This window comes from Tachypleus tridentatus, chromosome 12 (assembly GCF_004210375.1).
Source record: "Tachypleus tridentatus isolate NWPU-2018 chromosome 12, ASM421037v1, whole genome shotgun sequence".
Lineage (NCBI taxonomy): Eukaryota > Metazoa > Arthropoda > Merostomata > Xiphosura > Limulidae > Tachypleus > Tachypleus tridentatus.
In genome coordinates, this window is record NC_134836.1 from 29508297 (window position 1) to 29526786 (window position 18490).

The 18490-nt window shown below is 36.5% G+C and overlaps 1 protein-coding gene across 19 annotated transcripts in view; it reads right to left on the minus strand.

The window, feature by feature from the left end:
• LOC143235445 (uncharacterized) overlaps nucleotides 1-18490 on the minus strand; it is a 167400-nt gene that overhangs the window by 28367 nt on the left and 120543 nt on the right. For 15 of the 19 annotated variants that reach the window (XM_076473636.1, XM_076473634.1, XM_076473630.1 and 12 more), the window contains 4 exons: nucleotides 10171-10240; nucleotides 6484-6524; nucleotides 4962-4992; nucleotides 1936-2013 (listed from right to left, as the gene is read on the minus strand). In XM_076473636.1, coding sequence (XP_076329751.1) covers nucleotides 1936-2013; nucleotides 4962-4992; nucleotides 6484-6524; nucleotides 10171-10240 — 220 coding nt within the window. The remainder of the gene's footprint in view (nucleotides 1-1935; nucleotides 2014-4961; nucleotides 4993-6483; nucleotides 6525-10170; nucleotides 10241-18490) is intronic. The other 4 variants (XM_076473625.1, XM_076473628.1, XM_076473624.1 and 1 more) reach the window with 1 other exon arrangement.

Genomic DNA, 18490 nt, shown 5'->3' on the forward strand with positions numbered 1-18490 from the left:
CAGACAATCAGCTACTTAAACAGAGTAATCACGTACCAGCTACCGGCATAATCAGTGACCTCATGTTTACAAATAGACACAGAATGATTGGTTCTCTTACAAATTATCAAAATCTACACAGGGTGTATAATCACTTTGCTTAAGTTTGTTTATCATGTTTGTTATTTTGTCATTTCATCCTTCATATTTGTGTTTCACTTGTCCAGCCATTCTTTTTGTCCCTATCATATTTGTGTTTCACTTGTCCAGCCACTCTTTTTGTCCCTATCATATTTGTGTTTCACTTGTCCAGCCACTCCTTTTGTCCCTATCATATTTGTGTTTCACTTGTCCATCCACTCTTTTTGTCCCTATCATATTTGTGTTTCACTTGTCTAGCCACTCCTTTTGTCCCTATCATATTTGTGTTTCACTTGTCTAGCCACTCCTTTTGTCCCTATCATATTTGTGTTTCACTTGTCCAGCCACTCCTTTTGTCCCTATCATATATGTGTTTCACTTGTCCAGCCACTCCTTTTGTCCCTATCATATTTGTGTTTCACTTGTCCAGCCACTCCTTTTGTCCCTATCATATATGTGTTTCACTTGTCCAGCCACTCCTTTTGTCCCTATCATATTTGTGTTTCACTTGTCTAGCCACTCCTTTTGTCCCTATCATATTTGTGTTTCACTTGTCCAGCCACTCCTTTTGTCCCTATCATATTTGTGTTTCACTTGTCCAGCCACTCCTTTTGTCCCTATCATATTTGTGTTTCACTTGTCCAGCCACTCTTTTTGTCCCTATCATATTTGTGTTTCACTTGTCCAGCCACTCCTTTTGTCCCTATCATATTTGTGTTTCACTTGTCCAGCCACTCTTTTTGTCCCTATCATATTTGTGTTTCACTTGTCCAGCCACTCCTTTTGTCCCTATCATATTTGTGTTTCACTTGTCCATCCACTCTTTTTGTCCCTATCATATTTGTGTTTCACTTGTCTAGCCACTCCTTTTGTCCCTATCATATTTGTGTTTCACTTGTCCAGCCACTCCTTTTGTCCCTATCATATTTGTGTTTCACTTGTCCAGCCACTCCTTTTGTCCCTATCATATTTGTGTTTCACTTGTCCAGCCACTTCTTTTGTCCCTATCATACTTGTGTTTCACTTGTCCAGCCACTCTTTTTGTCCCGAACCTCTTGATGTTATTTTTGCTCTAATTCGTCTTCCAATTCCAATCTTTATCATCACTAACTGATCATGTTCATTTTCTTACATTTGAAATATCAAGCTTATTATTTTTACCTTTGGCCTATTATGTTTAATTTCCTTACCTTTGAGAAATCATGCTTATTTATTTTTCATGTAACTTAATTTATTATTTATGACCTCTGACCTTAATTATGATTTGACTGATCACGTTCACTTTTTCCTTCTATTTCTCCTATCATGTACTCTTAAGGAATAAAAAATTATGATTTTTAAGCACTTTGCAAGTTAATGATTTACTCAATTTGTTGTTATACTTAGTTTTAAATAGTACTAATTTAAATGTTCAAGATAATAATATGTTTTATTTTACTTTTACACTTACAAAGATAATCTTTTACTTTTATTTTAGTATATACATTTATGACTTATCAGCTATCCTGAGCTAGCTAAACCTATTGAGATATTATTGAAATTACTTCTGAAAAACTCTAATTATTACAGCTTTTAATTTTATTATTCACTTGTTATATCATTAAGTACTTCTACTCAAGTTGTTATAACATTGAAATCCAGGTTTTGAGAAATACACTGTGAATAGCACAGATAACCCATTAGCTTAGATCTCAACAGCAAAGACTGATTATAAGTTATGTATTTGTTCTTAAATAAGACGAGTACGTTTGATCAAAATTACATAATGATATTTACATTTCTTTCATTTGACCTGACCTGTGGTCTGAAACTGACCTTCGATGTGAGTTTCTGTTACTGTTCACATGTCCTCTTCCATTGCATCCTGGTGTGGGACACCTAGTTAGAACGACACTAAATCATAGAATGATGCACTCTCAGAATGCATATTCAAATATGGAAAGAAGAAAGATCAAATTCATTCTCAAACATAGAAAAAACAAAAACGATCTGATCTTTAATTCATCACTCTTTAAACTGTTGCATAATAATTATTAACTTCCAATTCGTGAACTTACTCTAACAAAAGATAACATTTATTTCTATATTGCTTTATACGAAGTATAAGTAAGAACTTTACGTGTCTTTTTTCTAACTTGGAATAAATGTTATGGGTCAAAACATTGTTTTCATTTAAAGATTTACTGAATGTGAATTTTCTTATAAGAAACAGTAACTGAATAAAATACAAATCAGTATTGCTGAATATATATTTGTGATAAAGAACGTAAGACCACAAAATCTAAGTAATTTTTAAAACTAAAATAATTATTTTTTTTGTTCTTTCTAAGATCCTATGTGGTTCCTATAAATATTGTTCACCGCTGGGACAGTAGTAAGTCTATGGATTTATAATGCTAAAATTAGGGGTTCGATTCTCCTCAGTACACGAAGCAAATAGCTAGATGATGAGGCTATGCTACAAGAAAAAACACGAGGCCTAAAGATTCTTTTACACGTATTAGAATATTTTATAATTGTTAAAATAAATTAAACAATTTAATAATACAGTTAAACAATAACAATTGCTAGTTTCAATAGAACACTTGCAGTTTTATAAATATAAAACAATCGATTGTAATACAAGCGATAAAAAGCGTCGTTACACATACATAAACTCTATTTGTTTTTAGAGTTAAAATACAACAATTTTTTGCTTCAATAAAACACTTGCAGTTTTATAAATATAAAGCAATCGATTCTAACACAAGTGATAAAAAAACGCTGTTACATACATACGTACACTCTAATGCCATTTAGACATAAGTAAAGATTGTCTTAACAACGAGGATATATTTAAAAAAACTGTAACAAAACTTTCTGAATATATATGTATGCATATTCTATTTTTCGGGTACACGTTGTGTCACTGCAAAGTTTACGGACTTACAAAGCCATTTAGTAGCTTTACGTTAAGAAAACAAAAATAGTTTTTTGGCAACAGAATGGACAATGAAAGATTGGGTGGTTGAGGTTAAGCGCCTGCGCACATTAAGATACATTTACGAGGTCTGTTAAAAAAATACGCGGACTGACGTCATAAAACAAAATGTACTTTATTTAGAAGTTACAGGTCTGGGACCCCTTCAAAGTACTCTCCTCCCCCAATGCACACAATTATCCTAACGGTGTTTCTACTTGTTGAAACAGTCCTGGTACGCTTCTTTTGTAATGTCCTCCAGCTCCTTCGTCGCATTTGCCTTAATCTCGGGAATCGTCTCAAATCTTCTTCCTTTCAAGGGTCTTTTGAGTTTAGGGAACAAGAAAAAATCGCAAGGAGCAAGGTCAGGTGAGTAGGGGGGTAAGAAAGAACAGTGATCGAGTGCTTGGCCCAAAACTCACGAGTTCTGAGGCACAAATTTCGCAGCAACGCGGTGCATCTTCAATTTTTCGGTCAAAAATAGCAACATCACCGTAAACCGTGTTAAACAAAGCAAAAGTTTCAGTCGCAGATTTTCCAAGTTTAACACAAAATTTCACAGCAAGTCGTTACTCCTTCAGGTCATTCATTCTGAATTCCGCCAAACGAAAAAATCGCACTTCACTTAAAACCGCGTAGCTAATACACAAATGAAGATATCTGCAATCGGGAAATGGCGTCGTAATCAGCTGATCTGTGCGAACCTAGCGACACCAAGCGGATTCCCCTGGAACCAACTGGAGCCGCGCAATTCAAACAGTCCGCGTATTTTTTTGAACAGCCCTCGTATGAAGTAAACTGAATACATGTAATTCATTAAATTAACAGGTCCAAATAACGAGTTTGGAACAATTTATGAGGTATTCCATAATCACATTAACGGTTTAATTTTAGAGCATATATTTCTTATTGACTTTTCACTAAGCATTACTTCTCTCATAATTCGTACTGACACCCAGTGGCACAGCGGCATGTCTGCAGACAAACACCGCTAAAATTCGGTTTTCGATCCCCTTGGTGGGCAGAGCACAGACAGCCCATTGTGTAGCTTTGTGCGTAATTCCAGAAAAACAAAATAATTCATATCCACACAAACAAAATTCAGATTTTGCCATTATACTATGCCATTAGTGTCAATTTTGGCACATTTTAATATTTTCTATTTAATAGCTAACGAAGATAATTTCTTTATTAGTGATTGACTATCGTTCTAATTAATTCTCTCGTGACAGTTATTTCTCTTACTATAAATTTCGTGTGCGCATGACTGAGATACAGTAAATGTTAGAAAACAATAATTTTACACTCAAAAGTAAGGCTTCTAATGAAATACATAATTAAACACCACTGACTGAAACAGAATCAAAATAACTTAAGAAGAAATGAAATTTCTGCCTTCACCTAACGCAAGCAATTTTAAAGTTCGTTATGCTCGAGTACAAGGTCAACTCGTAATTGAATTTTGACGTGAAATGTACAAAACACTATTAAATGGAAGAAAGAAAAAACTAGTTTGGGAAGTTTGAAAAACATAAATCAATGACCTTTGAAGTATATTTACACGTGCGAGCGGATTAAACAAAATTTTGTTTCATAATACGCATGTGCTGGGACTAGCTTTGCAGTAGAGGTGGAGTTCGAAACTGTGCAGTACTAAAATATATTTCTCCCATTTTAAGGTTAGGCTAAAAAGGCTTCATCCACGAAAAGAGTGGACACAGTTTTCGAAATTGGCTAAATTCCCTCTGGTCAGAATAGTTAAGAATTAGCGACGGTGGAAAATAATCTTATAAGTTTTGCCAGACGTAGAAATAGCATATACTAATCTTTATATATATAACACATATTTTATTTAGATTAAATTAAAAATAAAATCACTTACTTGAGTATAATCGTCTCGTGCATTGCCAGAACTAAAGGCATAAGAATAAAAGAATAAGATAAACAAAACAGACATATGTAACATATGTATAATCAATTAATAGTTGGTGCGGGATATAATATAGAATAATGATATGGGCATAAATCATTACGTTATTCACACACACCTAAATTAGTTTAGCTTACTTTATTGATAATTGAAAAGATTAAAAATACCATAGATGTTTTATATACAAATCACCGTTACATGAGGCCTAAAAGCATTTCTTTGATTTGATAGCTGTGCTGATGAGCCTTAAATTGGCAAAATTGCAGTTCACAACAGAATGACCAATCAAAGAAAGCAATAGACCTCTGCGTCACAAATAGTTTTCAATTTTACCCTTCGTGAGAAAGAAAAGTTTGTTTGTTTTTTAATTTTGCGCAAATCTACACGAGGGCTATCTGCGCAAGCCGTTCCTAATTTTGCAGTATAAGACTGGAGGGAAGGCAGCTTGTCATCATCACCCATCGCCAACTCTTGGGTTACTCCTTTACCAACGAATAGTGGGATTGACCGACTGTCATATTATAACACCCTCACCGCTGAAAGGGCGAGCATGTTTGGTGCAACGGGGATTCGAACCTGCGACCCTCAAATTACGAGTCAAACGGTGATGACATTGCAAAATTAGGGACGGCTAGCGCAGATAGCCCTCGTGTAGCTTTGCGCGAAATTCAAAACAAACCAAACCAAACAATGAGTTTTTCTGTATATTCCACTTAACTATGGTATTCTTTAAGGAATGACGAATATAGCTTAAGAATAGATACACTGAATTCTGTTAAGTAAAAACTACTAATCTATTTTAATTAGCGATCTTAGATTTACTGTGCGCATACATGTAGAACTAAAATTAGAGTAATTTTCGCATCTAACAGGAACATAAATTTGTATCTCGAATTATATATTTATAAACATTGCTAACACTTTCCAAGAGAATATTTATATTATATCAGTTTATTATTATATTATTCAGTACTTAAACACAAGTTATTTTATTGTAATTTAATACATAATACTGACGTTTGGAATCAGTATTTTTGGACTTAAAACGCTTAAATCTAGGATTCAATTTCTGGACAGAATGCAGAGAGCCCATTCTGTGGGCCCGGCATGGCCAGGTGGTTAAGGCGCTCGACTCGTAATACGAGGGTCGCAGGTTCGAATTCCGGTCGCACCAAATGCTCGCCCTTTCAGCCGTTGGGTCGTTATAATGTGACGGTCAATCCCACTATTCATTGGTAAAAAGAGTAGCTCAAGAGTTGGCGGCGGGTGGTGATGACTAGCTGCCTTCCCTCTAGTCTTACACTGCAAAACTAGGAACGGCTATCAGAGATAGTCCTCAAGTAGCTTTGCGCAAAATTCAAAATAAACCAAACCATTGTGTGAGTTTGTGCTGAAACAAGCTTCGAAATTCTAACCTTGGTTATCTTAATTTTCAGTGCATGTATATATATATATATATATGAAATACACTTACTTTCTTGTGATATTTTGTCTTTCCTTGGACATCCTGATAAGCTGAAAAAGCAGCATAAAAATCAGTTTAAATATTAGGTATAATATTGGTAAAATAACAAACATTAGGGAATTTGTCTTTGATACTGGTTCGATCGTTCTCAAAATTATATTAAAAAGTTCGAATACTACAATAAATATTATATCATTAACATAATTAATAACGAATATTAATTGAAGACGACAGATGGTAACGTCCCACTGGCTTTAAAACAATTTATACATCAAATTATTTATGGATCCATAACTTTCTTGGTTACACGGTCATTAATAGCATCATATTATTCATACAAATAATGGAAACAAAAATACCATTAATAATGCAATTGCTTCAATTAATTGCTGCTGGGGCTTCTATTGTATTTTATGTATAGATGTGAAGGCACAAAATTCCTCATTACAATACAAACTCCACTGCATTTTATATAGATATGTAAGTAAAAACATAAAACTACTCATTATGATACAATACGTCGTTCCTATCGCTAAGAAACGTATTTAAAACACTTCGGTAATATTATGGTTGATTACACTGCACAACAAAGGTTTTGTTTCTTGAACACTGTTGGGTGTTCCTTATAGATTTTTGGCTGCTGATCACGAAAATTACATCCTGATTTGCCCATCACGTACCGTTTCATCAAAATCTTTAGTTTGTCATGTTTTTTTTTTCTTATATTTGTGTCCAAAAAATGTTCGTTTCTGTAAGAGACCTATGAACAATGAAGTCTGGGCGTGTCCAGGCATGAAATCAGGCCAGTTTAAAAGCTGTTCTGTGGAAGTATGCAGCCCGGGCATGCCTGTGCAGGCCGGAACCAGCTTTACACTGTCCCAGCAGGCTATAAAAGTAGCTTGCATACACAGATGCTGCTCATTGGATTAATATAGATTTTATAGTGTGCACGTATTGTTTCAAAATATAGCATTGCCTTAGTAGCACTGTAACAAGTAAGTTAGATGTTATAGACGTTTTACAGGACGATTGGTGTCGGTCAATATGTCTCGTCAATGTCGTAACAGCCGCGATACATTCTGCTATATTTGTGGCAAGTATACGCTTATTCATCACAGACGCTCTTGTGAAGAAAGCATATTATCTGTACTTCGGCTGTAAAATTGGTGATCAAGACCAGGAATGGGTGCCTCACATTTGTTGTGCGACATGTGCTGTCTGTCTGAGAGCTTGGCTCAGAGGCACTCGAAAGACAAAGCCGTTTGCTGTCCCATTGATATGGCGAGAAAAGAAAACATGTGACGGACTGTTACTTCTGTTTGACTAGTGTGTCTGGTTTCTCTGCCAAAAACAAGAAGTCAATTGAATACCCTAATCTGCCTTCAGCAATGAGACCCGTGCCACATAATGACAGTCTTCCAATTCCGAAATCACCAGAGGAATGGACCTTAGACGAACCAGATGAAGAAACTGCAATGCAGGGAACTGGCAGTGATATTGATCCGGATTTTGAACCGTGCTCCTCAGGCGATCCAATCTCATAACACAGTCAGAATTAAACGATCTGGTCAGAGATTTGGGTCTGTCAAAAGCAAAAGCCGAATTGCTGGGTTCGAGACTGCAGGAACGGTGTTTGCTGTCACCAGGTAGGAAAATTTCTGTTTTTCGAAGCCGCCAAGACGATATAACCAAATTCTTTGCATAAGTTGACGGTCTCTGTTTCTGTGTTGACATCGAAGGATTGTTCTCTACTTAAGGGTTGTAACCATGACCCGCAAGAATGGCGTCTCTTTAATGATTCATCAATGTTAAGCCTCAAAGCTGTTCTGTTACACAATGACAAAGTTCACCCTTCAATACCTGTTGACTATGCAACATGGAATATCTGTGAGGATCTGAAAGTCGTTGCTCTGTTACTGGGACTGCTGCTCGGCTATACAAAGTACTGTTGTTTCATCTGTGAATGGGACAGTCTTGCCAAAGAGTCACATTATTCTAGAGAGAGATGGCCACTCCGTAAAAAGTTAGTTCTCGGACAGAAAAATGTGGCGCATGAATAGCTTGTCGACCTGGCAAAGATGTTTTTGCCTCCTCTTCACATAAAATTGGGACTCATGAAGAATTTCGTGAAAACAATGAACAAAGAAGGCGAAGGTTTTCGTTATTTAAGACAGATGTTCCCAAGAATAACTGAGGCCAAGATCAAAGAGGGCATTTTTGTTGGCCCTCAGATCAGACATGTTATGAGTGACAAGCAGTTCGAAGATCTGATAATTGAGCCGGAAAAGATTGCCTGGAAAGCCTTCAAAGACATTGCTGACAATTTTCTTGGCAATTACAGAGCCCCACATTACATTCAGCTGGTAGATAAACTTCTCAAAGCATACAAAACAATGAAATGCAACATGTCACTCAAGATTCATTTCCTCCACTCACACTTGAACTTCTTCCCCGCAAATCTCGGTGCTGTCAATGACAAACACGATGAAAGGTTTGACCAGGACATTGCTACAATGAAAAAACGATATCAGGGCAACTGGAATCCGTCAATGCTTGCTGACCACTGTTGGAAACTGCAAATGTGATGCACCGGACATTGAATACAAACGAAAATCAGAAGCAAAACACTTTTAATTATGTTGAACTCAATAGCGTATGAGAAACATAAACGCTATTAAATACGTTATTGCCGGTAAACAGTTAACTGTCTATTTCTCAGAGTTTCTAAGTGATGAAGCAAAACCAAAACTATATTTGTGCATACCCATCAGGAACCCGTCACAATAAGCAAAAATTTTCAAAAATTTTACTCGGTGGACTCAGTAGATAGCCCGATGTGGCTTTGCTATAAGAAAACACACACACATGATGTTCGATAGCTAAACGTGCCCGGCATGGCCAAGCGTGTTAACTCGTGCGACTCGTAATCCAAGGGTCGCGGGTTCGCGCCCGCATCGCGCTAAACATGCTCGCCCTCCCAGCCGTGGGGGCGTATAATGTGATGGTCAATCCCACTATTCGTTGGTAAAAAAGTAGCCCAAGAGTTGGCGGTGGGTGGTGATGACTAGCTGCCTTCCCTCTAGTCTTACACTGCTAAATTAGGGACGGCTAGCACAGATAGCCCTCGAGTAGCTTTGTGCGAAATTCCAAAACAAACAAACTGAACATTCATCTTTATTTATTGGGCATTTGCTTCAGGCAGTGTGTGCTAACGCACATGACCTAGCGTGGTCTAGTGGTTAGGGATCTCGACTCGCAATCTGTTGGTTGTGAGTTTGAATCCCTGTCACCGAACATGTTCACTCTCACAGACATGGAGGCATTATAATTTGGCAGTCTATCCCATTATTAATTGGTAAAAGAGTAATCCAAGAGTTGGAGCGGGTGGTGACCAGCTGTCTTCCCTCTAGTCCTACACTGCTAAATCAGGGATGCCTAAGACAGATAGCTTTCGTGTAACTTTGAGCGAAATTCAAAATAAACAAATAAACTTTCAGACACCACGTTTCGAACGCAGCACCTCCAAGTTTTTATTTCCTTAGTTAAATATGTTGGTTGTATTTCGTATAGTGTTTCTACAAACGCAAAAAATAAACAATTCTATAACTGGGAATAAATCGGCATAATATCTGAAGATAATTATTTATAAATTTATCGGTTTGAAATAAAACACCTGTGGGACTAAATTAAAACTACCTGCGGTGATGGGAATAAAGTCCAGTGACATGACCTGTGCCATTGCAACCAGGAGTAGGACACTTGCTATCTGCAATAAAAATAATAATGATTATTATTTTCACGGATGGGTGAAATATATTCAATGGACACATTCAGAAATAACATAGAAATAAAAACGTGCAAACGTAATAGAAAATCGGCTTCCGAAAAACAATTTTATTAATAAATGACACGGAGTAAACACAAAATCAATATGGACGTTAGTTTTTCTAATGAGAGATTTAAGATGAAAAATAGAGATAGAACGGAACAGCGAAATAGGTTCGCGAAACGGAAGGACATATCTGCGAGTAGAGTCTTGCGTTTGTGTATTATCCTGAGTAACGAATCGACCGTAAAATGATTACAGCAATTTCAACAGCAGTAAATAGTTTTCATCCATTTCGAATAAACAAATGAAGCGAATGCGGGTTTCCTTATCAACGGCTTATATATAACGGACTGTTAAATAGTTACACAGAAGGAAATGACATTTTCAGGAAACGAGTTTCTAATTATTCACACACTAATATCGCTACAGATTGGAGCGTTTTAGACACCAGCGTATCTAATTTCCTCCAGTATGTTGACTTCTAGGAAATTAACAGATCAATCTGGTGTGAAAGAACTATCTTTTAAACTTTACATTTTCTACGCGCCACCGAAAATCGATTGAAATGGCTGAAGTATTAAAAACCATACTTTATTTCGTCACTCCATGGTGTGCGTTAGAAACACATACAATGATCAGAGTATTAACCGCGCTATTTCATCTTATCACTTCACGATGTGTGTTAGAAAGAACAATAACGGTTGGAATATTAACAGCGATATTTTATCTCGTTACTCCACGATGTGCGTTAAAAACACATTCAGGTATTAGAGTATTAACAGCGATATTTCATCTCGTTACTCCACGATGTGCGTTAGAAACACATTCAGTTATTAGAGTATTAACAGCGATATTTCATCTCGTTACTCCACGATGTGCGTTAGAAACACATTCAGTTATTAGAGTATTAACAGCGATATTTCATCTCGTTACTCCACGATGTGTATTAGAAGCAACAGCAACAATAAAGGAAACACATTAACACAAACAGTAGAAACATACGGAGACAACACAACATAAAGCCAAAGGTTGCAAGTACTAGCTCATAAAGATATTTATAGTGGAGAGCTGTTTTTAGGGGTGAGCTGATGGTTCACGTCACATCAAGATATTTTTTGTGGTGAGCTGATGGTTCATGTTACATAAAGGTATCTATAGTGGTGAGCTGATGGTTCACGTCACATAAAGATATTTATAGGGGTGAGCTGATAGTTCACGTTACATAAAGGTATATATAGGGGTAAGATGATGGTTCACGTCAGTTCTGGACGATGGGTGGTTTCTCCTGTATTAAAACACCAACTTTCGTAACCGGTGTACCAGATTCGAATCCATGCGATAACATAAAATACTCCTTGCTCTTTAAGCTATCTGTTTGTTTTGTTTGTCAGTCAATAACTTAGCGTAGGGAGAGAAGGGTGATGCTGAATGTTTACCTTGCTCCTAGTTACTAGTTCAATATTAGCGACGGTGGCAGATACAGTAGTAGTTTTAATATAAAACAAACTCCAAGTTGACTGAAAGAAGTGTTTTATTCTATGCTGTATCTCTACCGTAACTTTTTATGCCTCTTGTGTCCTGCCAAGTAATACGTTGATATCGAGGCCTGGTATGGCGAGGTGGTTAAGAAGTTCGACTCGTAATCCGAAGGTCGCGGGTTCGAATCCCCGTCACACCAAACATGCTCATCCTTCCAGTCGTAGGGGCGTTATAATGTGATGCTCAAGAAGAAGGTCGAAACGTTGTTCGCTCTTCTGCGTAAGACCCGGCATGGCCAAGCATGTTAAGGCGGGCGACTCGTAATCTGAGGGTCGCGGGTTCGCATCCCCGTCGCGTCAAACATGCTCGCCCTTTCAGTCGTGGGGGCGTTATAATGTTACGGTTAATCTCGCTATTCGTTGGTAAAAGAGTAGCCCTAGAGACGCTCAATCTCACTATTCGTTAGTAAAAGAGTAGCCTAAGAGTTGGCGGTGGGTGGTGATTACTAGGTGCCTTCCGGTCTTATACTACTAAATTCGGGACGGCTAGCGCAGACAGCCCTCGCGTAGCTTTGCGCGAAATTCAAAAACAAACAAACAAACGTTGATATGGATTATTTTTATGTTAGTGACATCAGAAGCATCTGTCATCCATTAACAGTCGACTATAATAACTGCGTGGTATTTATGTATATGTACGTTGGGCTGTTCAGTACAATCATATGATTTATTTGTGTGTGTATGTTGATACGTATATTAGGGCATTATTGTTTCCAAATGATTTTAAACTGTCTTTGTTAGAACATTTTCACAGAAAGAACACCTGGCACAGATAAGATACTAGTTAGAGCAAAGTTCTATTTGTTTGGTTATTTTCGAGCACATCTGCTTGAGAGCTATTTGACAGACTAGTGAAAAGAAAAGATAGCTTGTCAGTACAACTCACCGCCAACTCTTGAGCTAATCAATATTCACTAACGAATAATAGCATTGTCCATAACATTATAAAACTCCCATGGCTGAAACGTCAAACATGTTTAACTATGGATTTCGATCCCAAGACCCGCAGGTCGTAAGTGGAGTTCCATAATCGCCAGTTTATGCCAGGCCTTCTGGGATCTTAAAAAACATGAAACGGCAAAAGGTACAAAGGATAATTTATTGTATTCACAGAACATATTTAAAAATTAGCCAGTTTCTCCTGTCCAAAATCTAATATACTCCAGCTGCTGGAACAAGAAAACGTCTTAGTGCGGTATCCCACTATCCGAGATTATCTATGCCTTTGATTATTCTAACACTACTAGCCTGTGCTAAAGTATGCACCATTTCTTCACCAGAGTGCGATCGTACCTCAGGGAAATAATAGTACAGAAGATTAATGACCAGGTAAGTGCAAAGTCTATTAATGACCACTGCATTACATAACCTTTGCCCAAGGCAGTGACTAGACCAGGACAGAGATGATTACATCTTGATAAGAAAGACATAAATTAAATGCACAATAATCAGTGATGTCGAGAAAACCCACTTGTAGGGAAATATATATGTAAAAACGGCTCGTTTGGGTTGAGAAAGTATTTTACGTAGACTATGACCGAAGAAGGTCGAAACGTTGTTCGCTCTTCTACATAATTTCTCTATTTCTATTGTATATTTCTCTACAAGTGGGTTTTCTCGACATCACTGATTATTATTTCATCACGACGACTGTACGAGAAGTGTAAGTCTTTCTGTTTTTCTCAGTGTATTTGTACTTATCTGTTACCATTATGTCTGAACTAGCATACCGTACACCACTATTAACAGTACACCTTTTGTGAACCTGACAATGACCGAAGAAGGTCGAAACGTTGTTCGCTCTTCTACGTAAAATATTTTCTCAATCCAAACGAGCCGTTTTTGCATATATAAATGTACAATAACTGCATGCAAACTCTTAGTAATTAGCCCCAACAAAGAAATATATATATATATATATTCACTTTCCAATTACAAATTGTTGAAATCAGAAAGACTTTAACGTCACGTCTGTATTTGAAATATCAAGTTTACATGGTTGTCTATACACCTAGCGGGTTCCCCATTGGTACAACGGTAAGTCTACGGATTTACAACGCTAAACTCAGGGGATCGATTCCCCTCGGTAGACTCAGCAAATAGCTTAATGTGGCTCTGCTATAAGAAAACACACGCACACCTAACGGAACTCTTATTATCAGCGAACGTTTACATATCCAGATAATATTTTTAAACTTTGGATCTCCTACTAGATACATTGCGAATTATTTCTTTTATTCTTTAACCGTCTATAAAATCAAAACAAAGGTACAAATTTCAAATGTGCTTGCTTTACACTATGGTAGTAACTACAATGTATCTTTGCGCAGAATCTCATCGACTGATCATAATACAGAGTAATGGCAAGCCAAATCTACGATTGTGTAAACTACTTTTACCTTCTACCACTTTAAAATCAGAAGATAAAGTTGTGCAAAGTCTAAATTACATAAGCCAAATTACACACGCACACAAAAGGCAGTCCCAAAGCCCTAACTTTGCAAAACTTGCTAACTTTCTCTCCTGTACAATCAAAATAAAGGAACATATCTATCTGTATGTGAATGTTGTAATAAGGTGCATTTGTGCAGTCACAGTTGGACTGATGGAGATATAAAGAAACTGCAGACTAAAATGTGAGATTATATAATGTTTGATGTTGAGACTCTTAAAATCAGAACTAAGTACCTAAATAAAAAAACAGTTTAAAATTTTTTAACCCATTAAACTCAAGTATGTTCTTTAAAAAGTTCACGGAGTAATGGTTTGTTTTTTCAAGAATTTCGCGCAAAGCTACACGAGGGCTATCTGCGCTAGCAGTCCCTAATTTAACAGTGTAACAGTAGTGGGAAGGCAGCTAGTCATCCCCACCCACCGCCAACGAATAGTGGGATTGATCATAACATTATAACGCTCCCACGGCTGTAAGAGCGAACATGTTTAGTGTAACGGGGATTCGAACCCACGACCCTCGGATTACGAGTTAAGTGCTTAACCACCTGGCCATGCCGGGCCAAGGAGTAATGGAACGGTGCAGCAACGCTTGAAATTGTTCGAAATTATAACAAAAAAATCTAAAAAAATATAATATGTTTTCCTCCTTGTGGAAACAGTAAAATCTGAGTATCTATTTTTGTTTACTTCAGAAAATCAAACACTTATTTAATAATTAAAATAGAAAGGTTTAATTGGATAAAAGCAAAGCCTGAATATTTTATATAATGTTAATTAAATGTTAATTTCACGTTTTATTTTATTTACTACACGTATCTGCCCCAAGTGACGGAAAAGGTTTAAGTTAATCTATCAATTTAAATTATTTTCTGGACTTCTAAAAGGTTAATCGTGTTACACTCTTGGTTTCACTTAGATGCAAAACTTCGAACTATTAATACCGCCCATCGTGAAAAGTAATTCTAAATCTAAGTCAATATAATCTGAGATTTGCGGTTTCGAATCCCCGTCACACCAAATATGGTTGCCCTTTGAGCAGTGTAGAAAAATAGAAATCAGATTCAAAGGACACAAAAGTCACCTTCACACGTTTTCAAACACTGCAAGTCAAATAAACACAACATAACCATAGAAAACACCAAAATACTAAATAAAGAAACAAACATAAACAAACGCAAAATTAAAGAAGCCTTACTTATACAACAACTCAAGCCCAAAATAAACCAATACAAAGGAACATCTTTATACCTATATTAAACTATAATAAATAATAATAATAAAATAAATAATATAAAATTATATATTCAAACATCTAAGCACGCCCTCTGTATTCCGACACTCAGTTACACAGCCTCTTTCAAACACGTGGCAGGTTTCAGTCAGTTGCATCTTCCTTTCTTTGTGAACCTAATGATGATCGAAGAAGGTCGGAACGTTGTTCGCTCCTCTACGTAAGACCCAGCATCGCCAAGCGTGTTAAGGCGTGCGACTCGTAATCTGAGGGTCGCGTGTTCGCATCCCAGTCGCGCCAAACATGCTCGCTCTTTCAGCCGTGGGGGCGTTATAATGTGTCGGTCAATCCCACTATTCGTTGGTAAAAGAGTAGCCCAAGAGTTGGCGGTGGGTGGTGATGACTAGCTGTCTTCCCTCTAGTCTTACACTGCTAAATTAGGGACGGCAAGCACAGATAGCCCTCGAGTAGCTTTGCACGATATTCTAAAAACAAACAATCCTCAACGTAAAAAATTTCCTCAACCCAAACGAGCCGTTTTTACATGTATATTTTTCTCTACAAATGAGTTTTCTCGACATCACTAAATATAAACGTTGTTAGGAGTGTGTCTTGAATCAAGTTATGAAACAAATAAAAACACCTTAAGTTGTTTCTTCAAATCTACTTTTGCATCAAATAAATATACACATATTTAAAAGCGCCCCTCGAATCAAGTTATGTAACTTTCCTTTTTGCACAACTTTAAGTAATTTCATTTAATTATAACATGTATTTTCCAGTTTAGTGAACCGGTATTCAAAGAACATATATGTAAAAATTAATATCATTTTAGAAACTTTCAGGAGGTTATTCAATGTATCTTTCTGACACTGGCTCCATTGCTGAGCAGTAAAACGCGCCAGAAGCCATTTATCTATCTTTGATTTAAAAATAGTTAAAGTTTCGCTGTGGAAATTGAAATATCGATTGCATTCTACTCACTGTTAGCAGAAATGATTATCCTGTATACTGGTGTCAACTACTTCCCTAGAACATTGGTATAAATCTCCAAATAGACAACTAGAGCAAATACGTGAACACTCGTTATCCTACATTACACTCAACAAAATTTAATAAAATAAACTCTAAAGAACATTTTAGTATCATTACTTTCAAACACATCAAACACCAATTATTTGTTTCTGAAATTCAGACAACTTATTAATACGTAAAAAGTCAGTAGGTTGTTGATTTGAATTAAGCACAAAGCTATTCAGTGGACTATCTGTAGCTCTGCCCACCACGGGTATCGAAACTCGGTTTTTAATGTTGTAAGTCCTCAGACATACCGTTGAATAGCTTTGTGCTTAATTCAAATCAACAACCTACTGACTTTTTACGTATTAATAAGTTGTCTGAATTTCAGAAACAAATAATTGGTGTTTGATGTGTTTGAAAGTAATGATACTAAAATTTTCTTTAGAGTTTAGTTCATTAAATTTTGTTGAGTGTAATGTTGATTTACTTTTGAATTCGCAGCACCAATTATTTTTTTTACTTTGTTGTTTTAATAAATGGATTAAGGGTTAACTAAGCCTAAATTTGGTAAGTTAGCCAATCTCTTCACAGGATGACTATAATATTTTAAACAGATATGAAGGTACATATTTGATATTTCTGTACATTTCTTTATTATTATTATATTAGCGGTGTCCCTCGGAGGGTCACTGGTAATTGTCGGGACGTACAACGCTACAATCCGGGGTTTGAAGCCGCACTATTGAAAGAGTGGTGATAGCGTTTTGTGCAGCTCTGCATTAAAAAATAAGATAACAACAACCATAATATCTCCAGTTTCGTGTAGTGAGGTGTAAAATAAAATATATATACTAACAAGTTACTTTTAACAAAATTGTCTTCATAAGCTTATTAGTTGCTCATTAAATGCCATTAGACGTATTAAAATTTGATATGCAGTGTTCGAAAACGTGTGAATACAATGTGATAACTGCCACGGCTTCTACGTTGGAGAAACAAGTAGAAAAATAGAAACCAGATTCAAAGAACACAAAAAGTCACCTTCACACGTTTAGAACACTGCAAATCAAATAAACACAACATAACCATAGAAAACACCCAAATACTAAATAAAGAAATAAACATAAACAAACGCAAAATTAAAGAAGCCTTACTTATACAACAATTGAAGCCCAAAATAAACCAACATAAAGGAACACCTTTATACCTATATTAATAAATATAATCAAACATATAAGCACGCCCTCTACATTCCTACACTCAGTTACACAACTCCCTTCAAACATGTGGTCAGCTATCGGTCAGTTACCCCTTTCTTTCTTTGTGAATCTGACGATGACCGAAGAAGGTCGAAACGTTGTTCGCTCCTGTACATAAAAAATTGTTCTCAACCAAACCCAGCCGTTTTTACATATACAAGGCGACAAAGCTTTTTTGCAACATAATCAATTAACGGTTTTCAGCTGTATGACCAGTAGCTACCACATACTCATAAACCAAGTCTGTAGTTAATTAGAAACGGCTTTTCATTTCTCTAAAAGAAATCATTTTACTCCATCAACGCTATTATATAGTGTATTGTTTAGTTCACTCCGGTTACAGAGTGGGATTTAATTTGTATATATAGTGCATGGCTTAGTTAACTCCGATTACGGAAGGGGAATTAATTTGTATATATAGTGCATGGCTTAGTTAACTCCGATTACAGAAGGGGAATTAATTTGTATATATAATGCATGGCTTAGTTCACTCCGATTACAGAAGGGGAATTAATTTGTATATAAAGTGCATGGCTTAGTTCATTCCGATTATGGAAGGGGAATTAATTTGTATATAAAGTGCATGGCTTAGTTCACTCCGATTACGGAAGGGGAATTAATTTGTATATATAATGCATGGCTTAGTTCACTCCGATTACAGAAGGGGAATTAATTTGTATATATA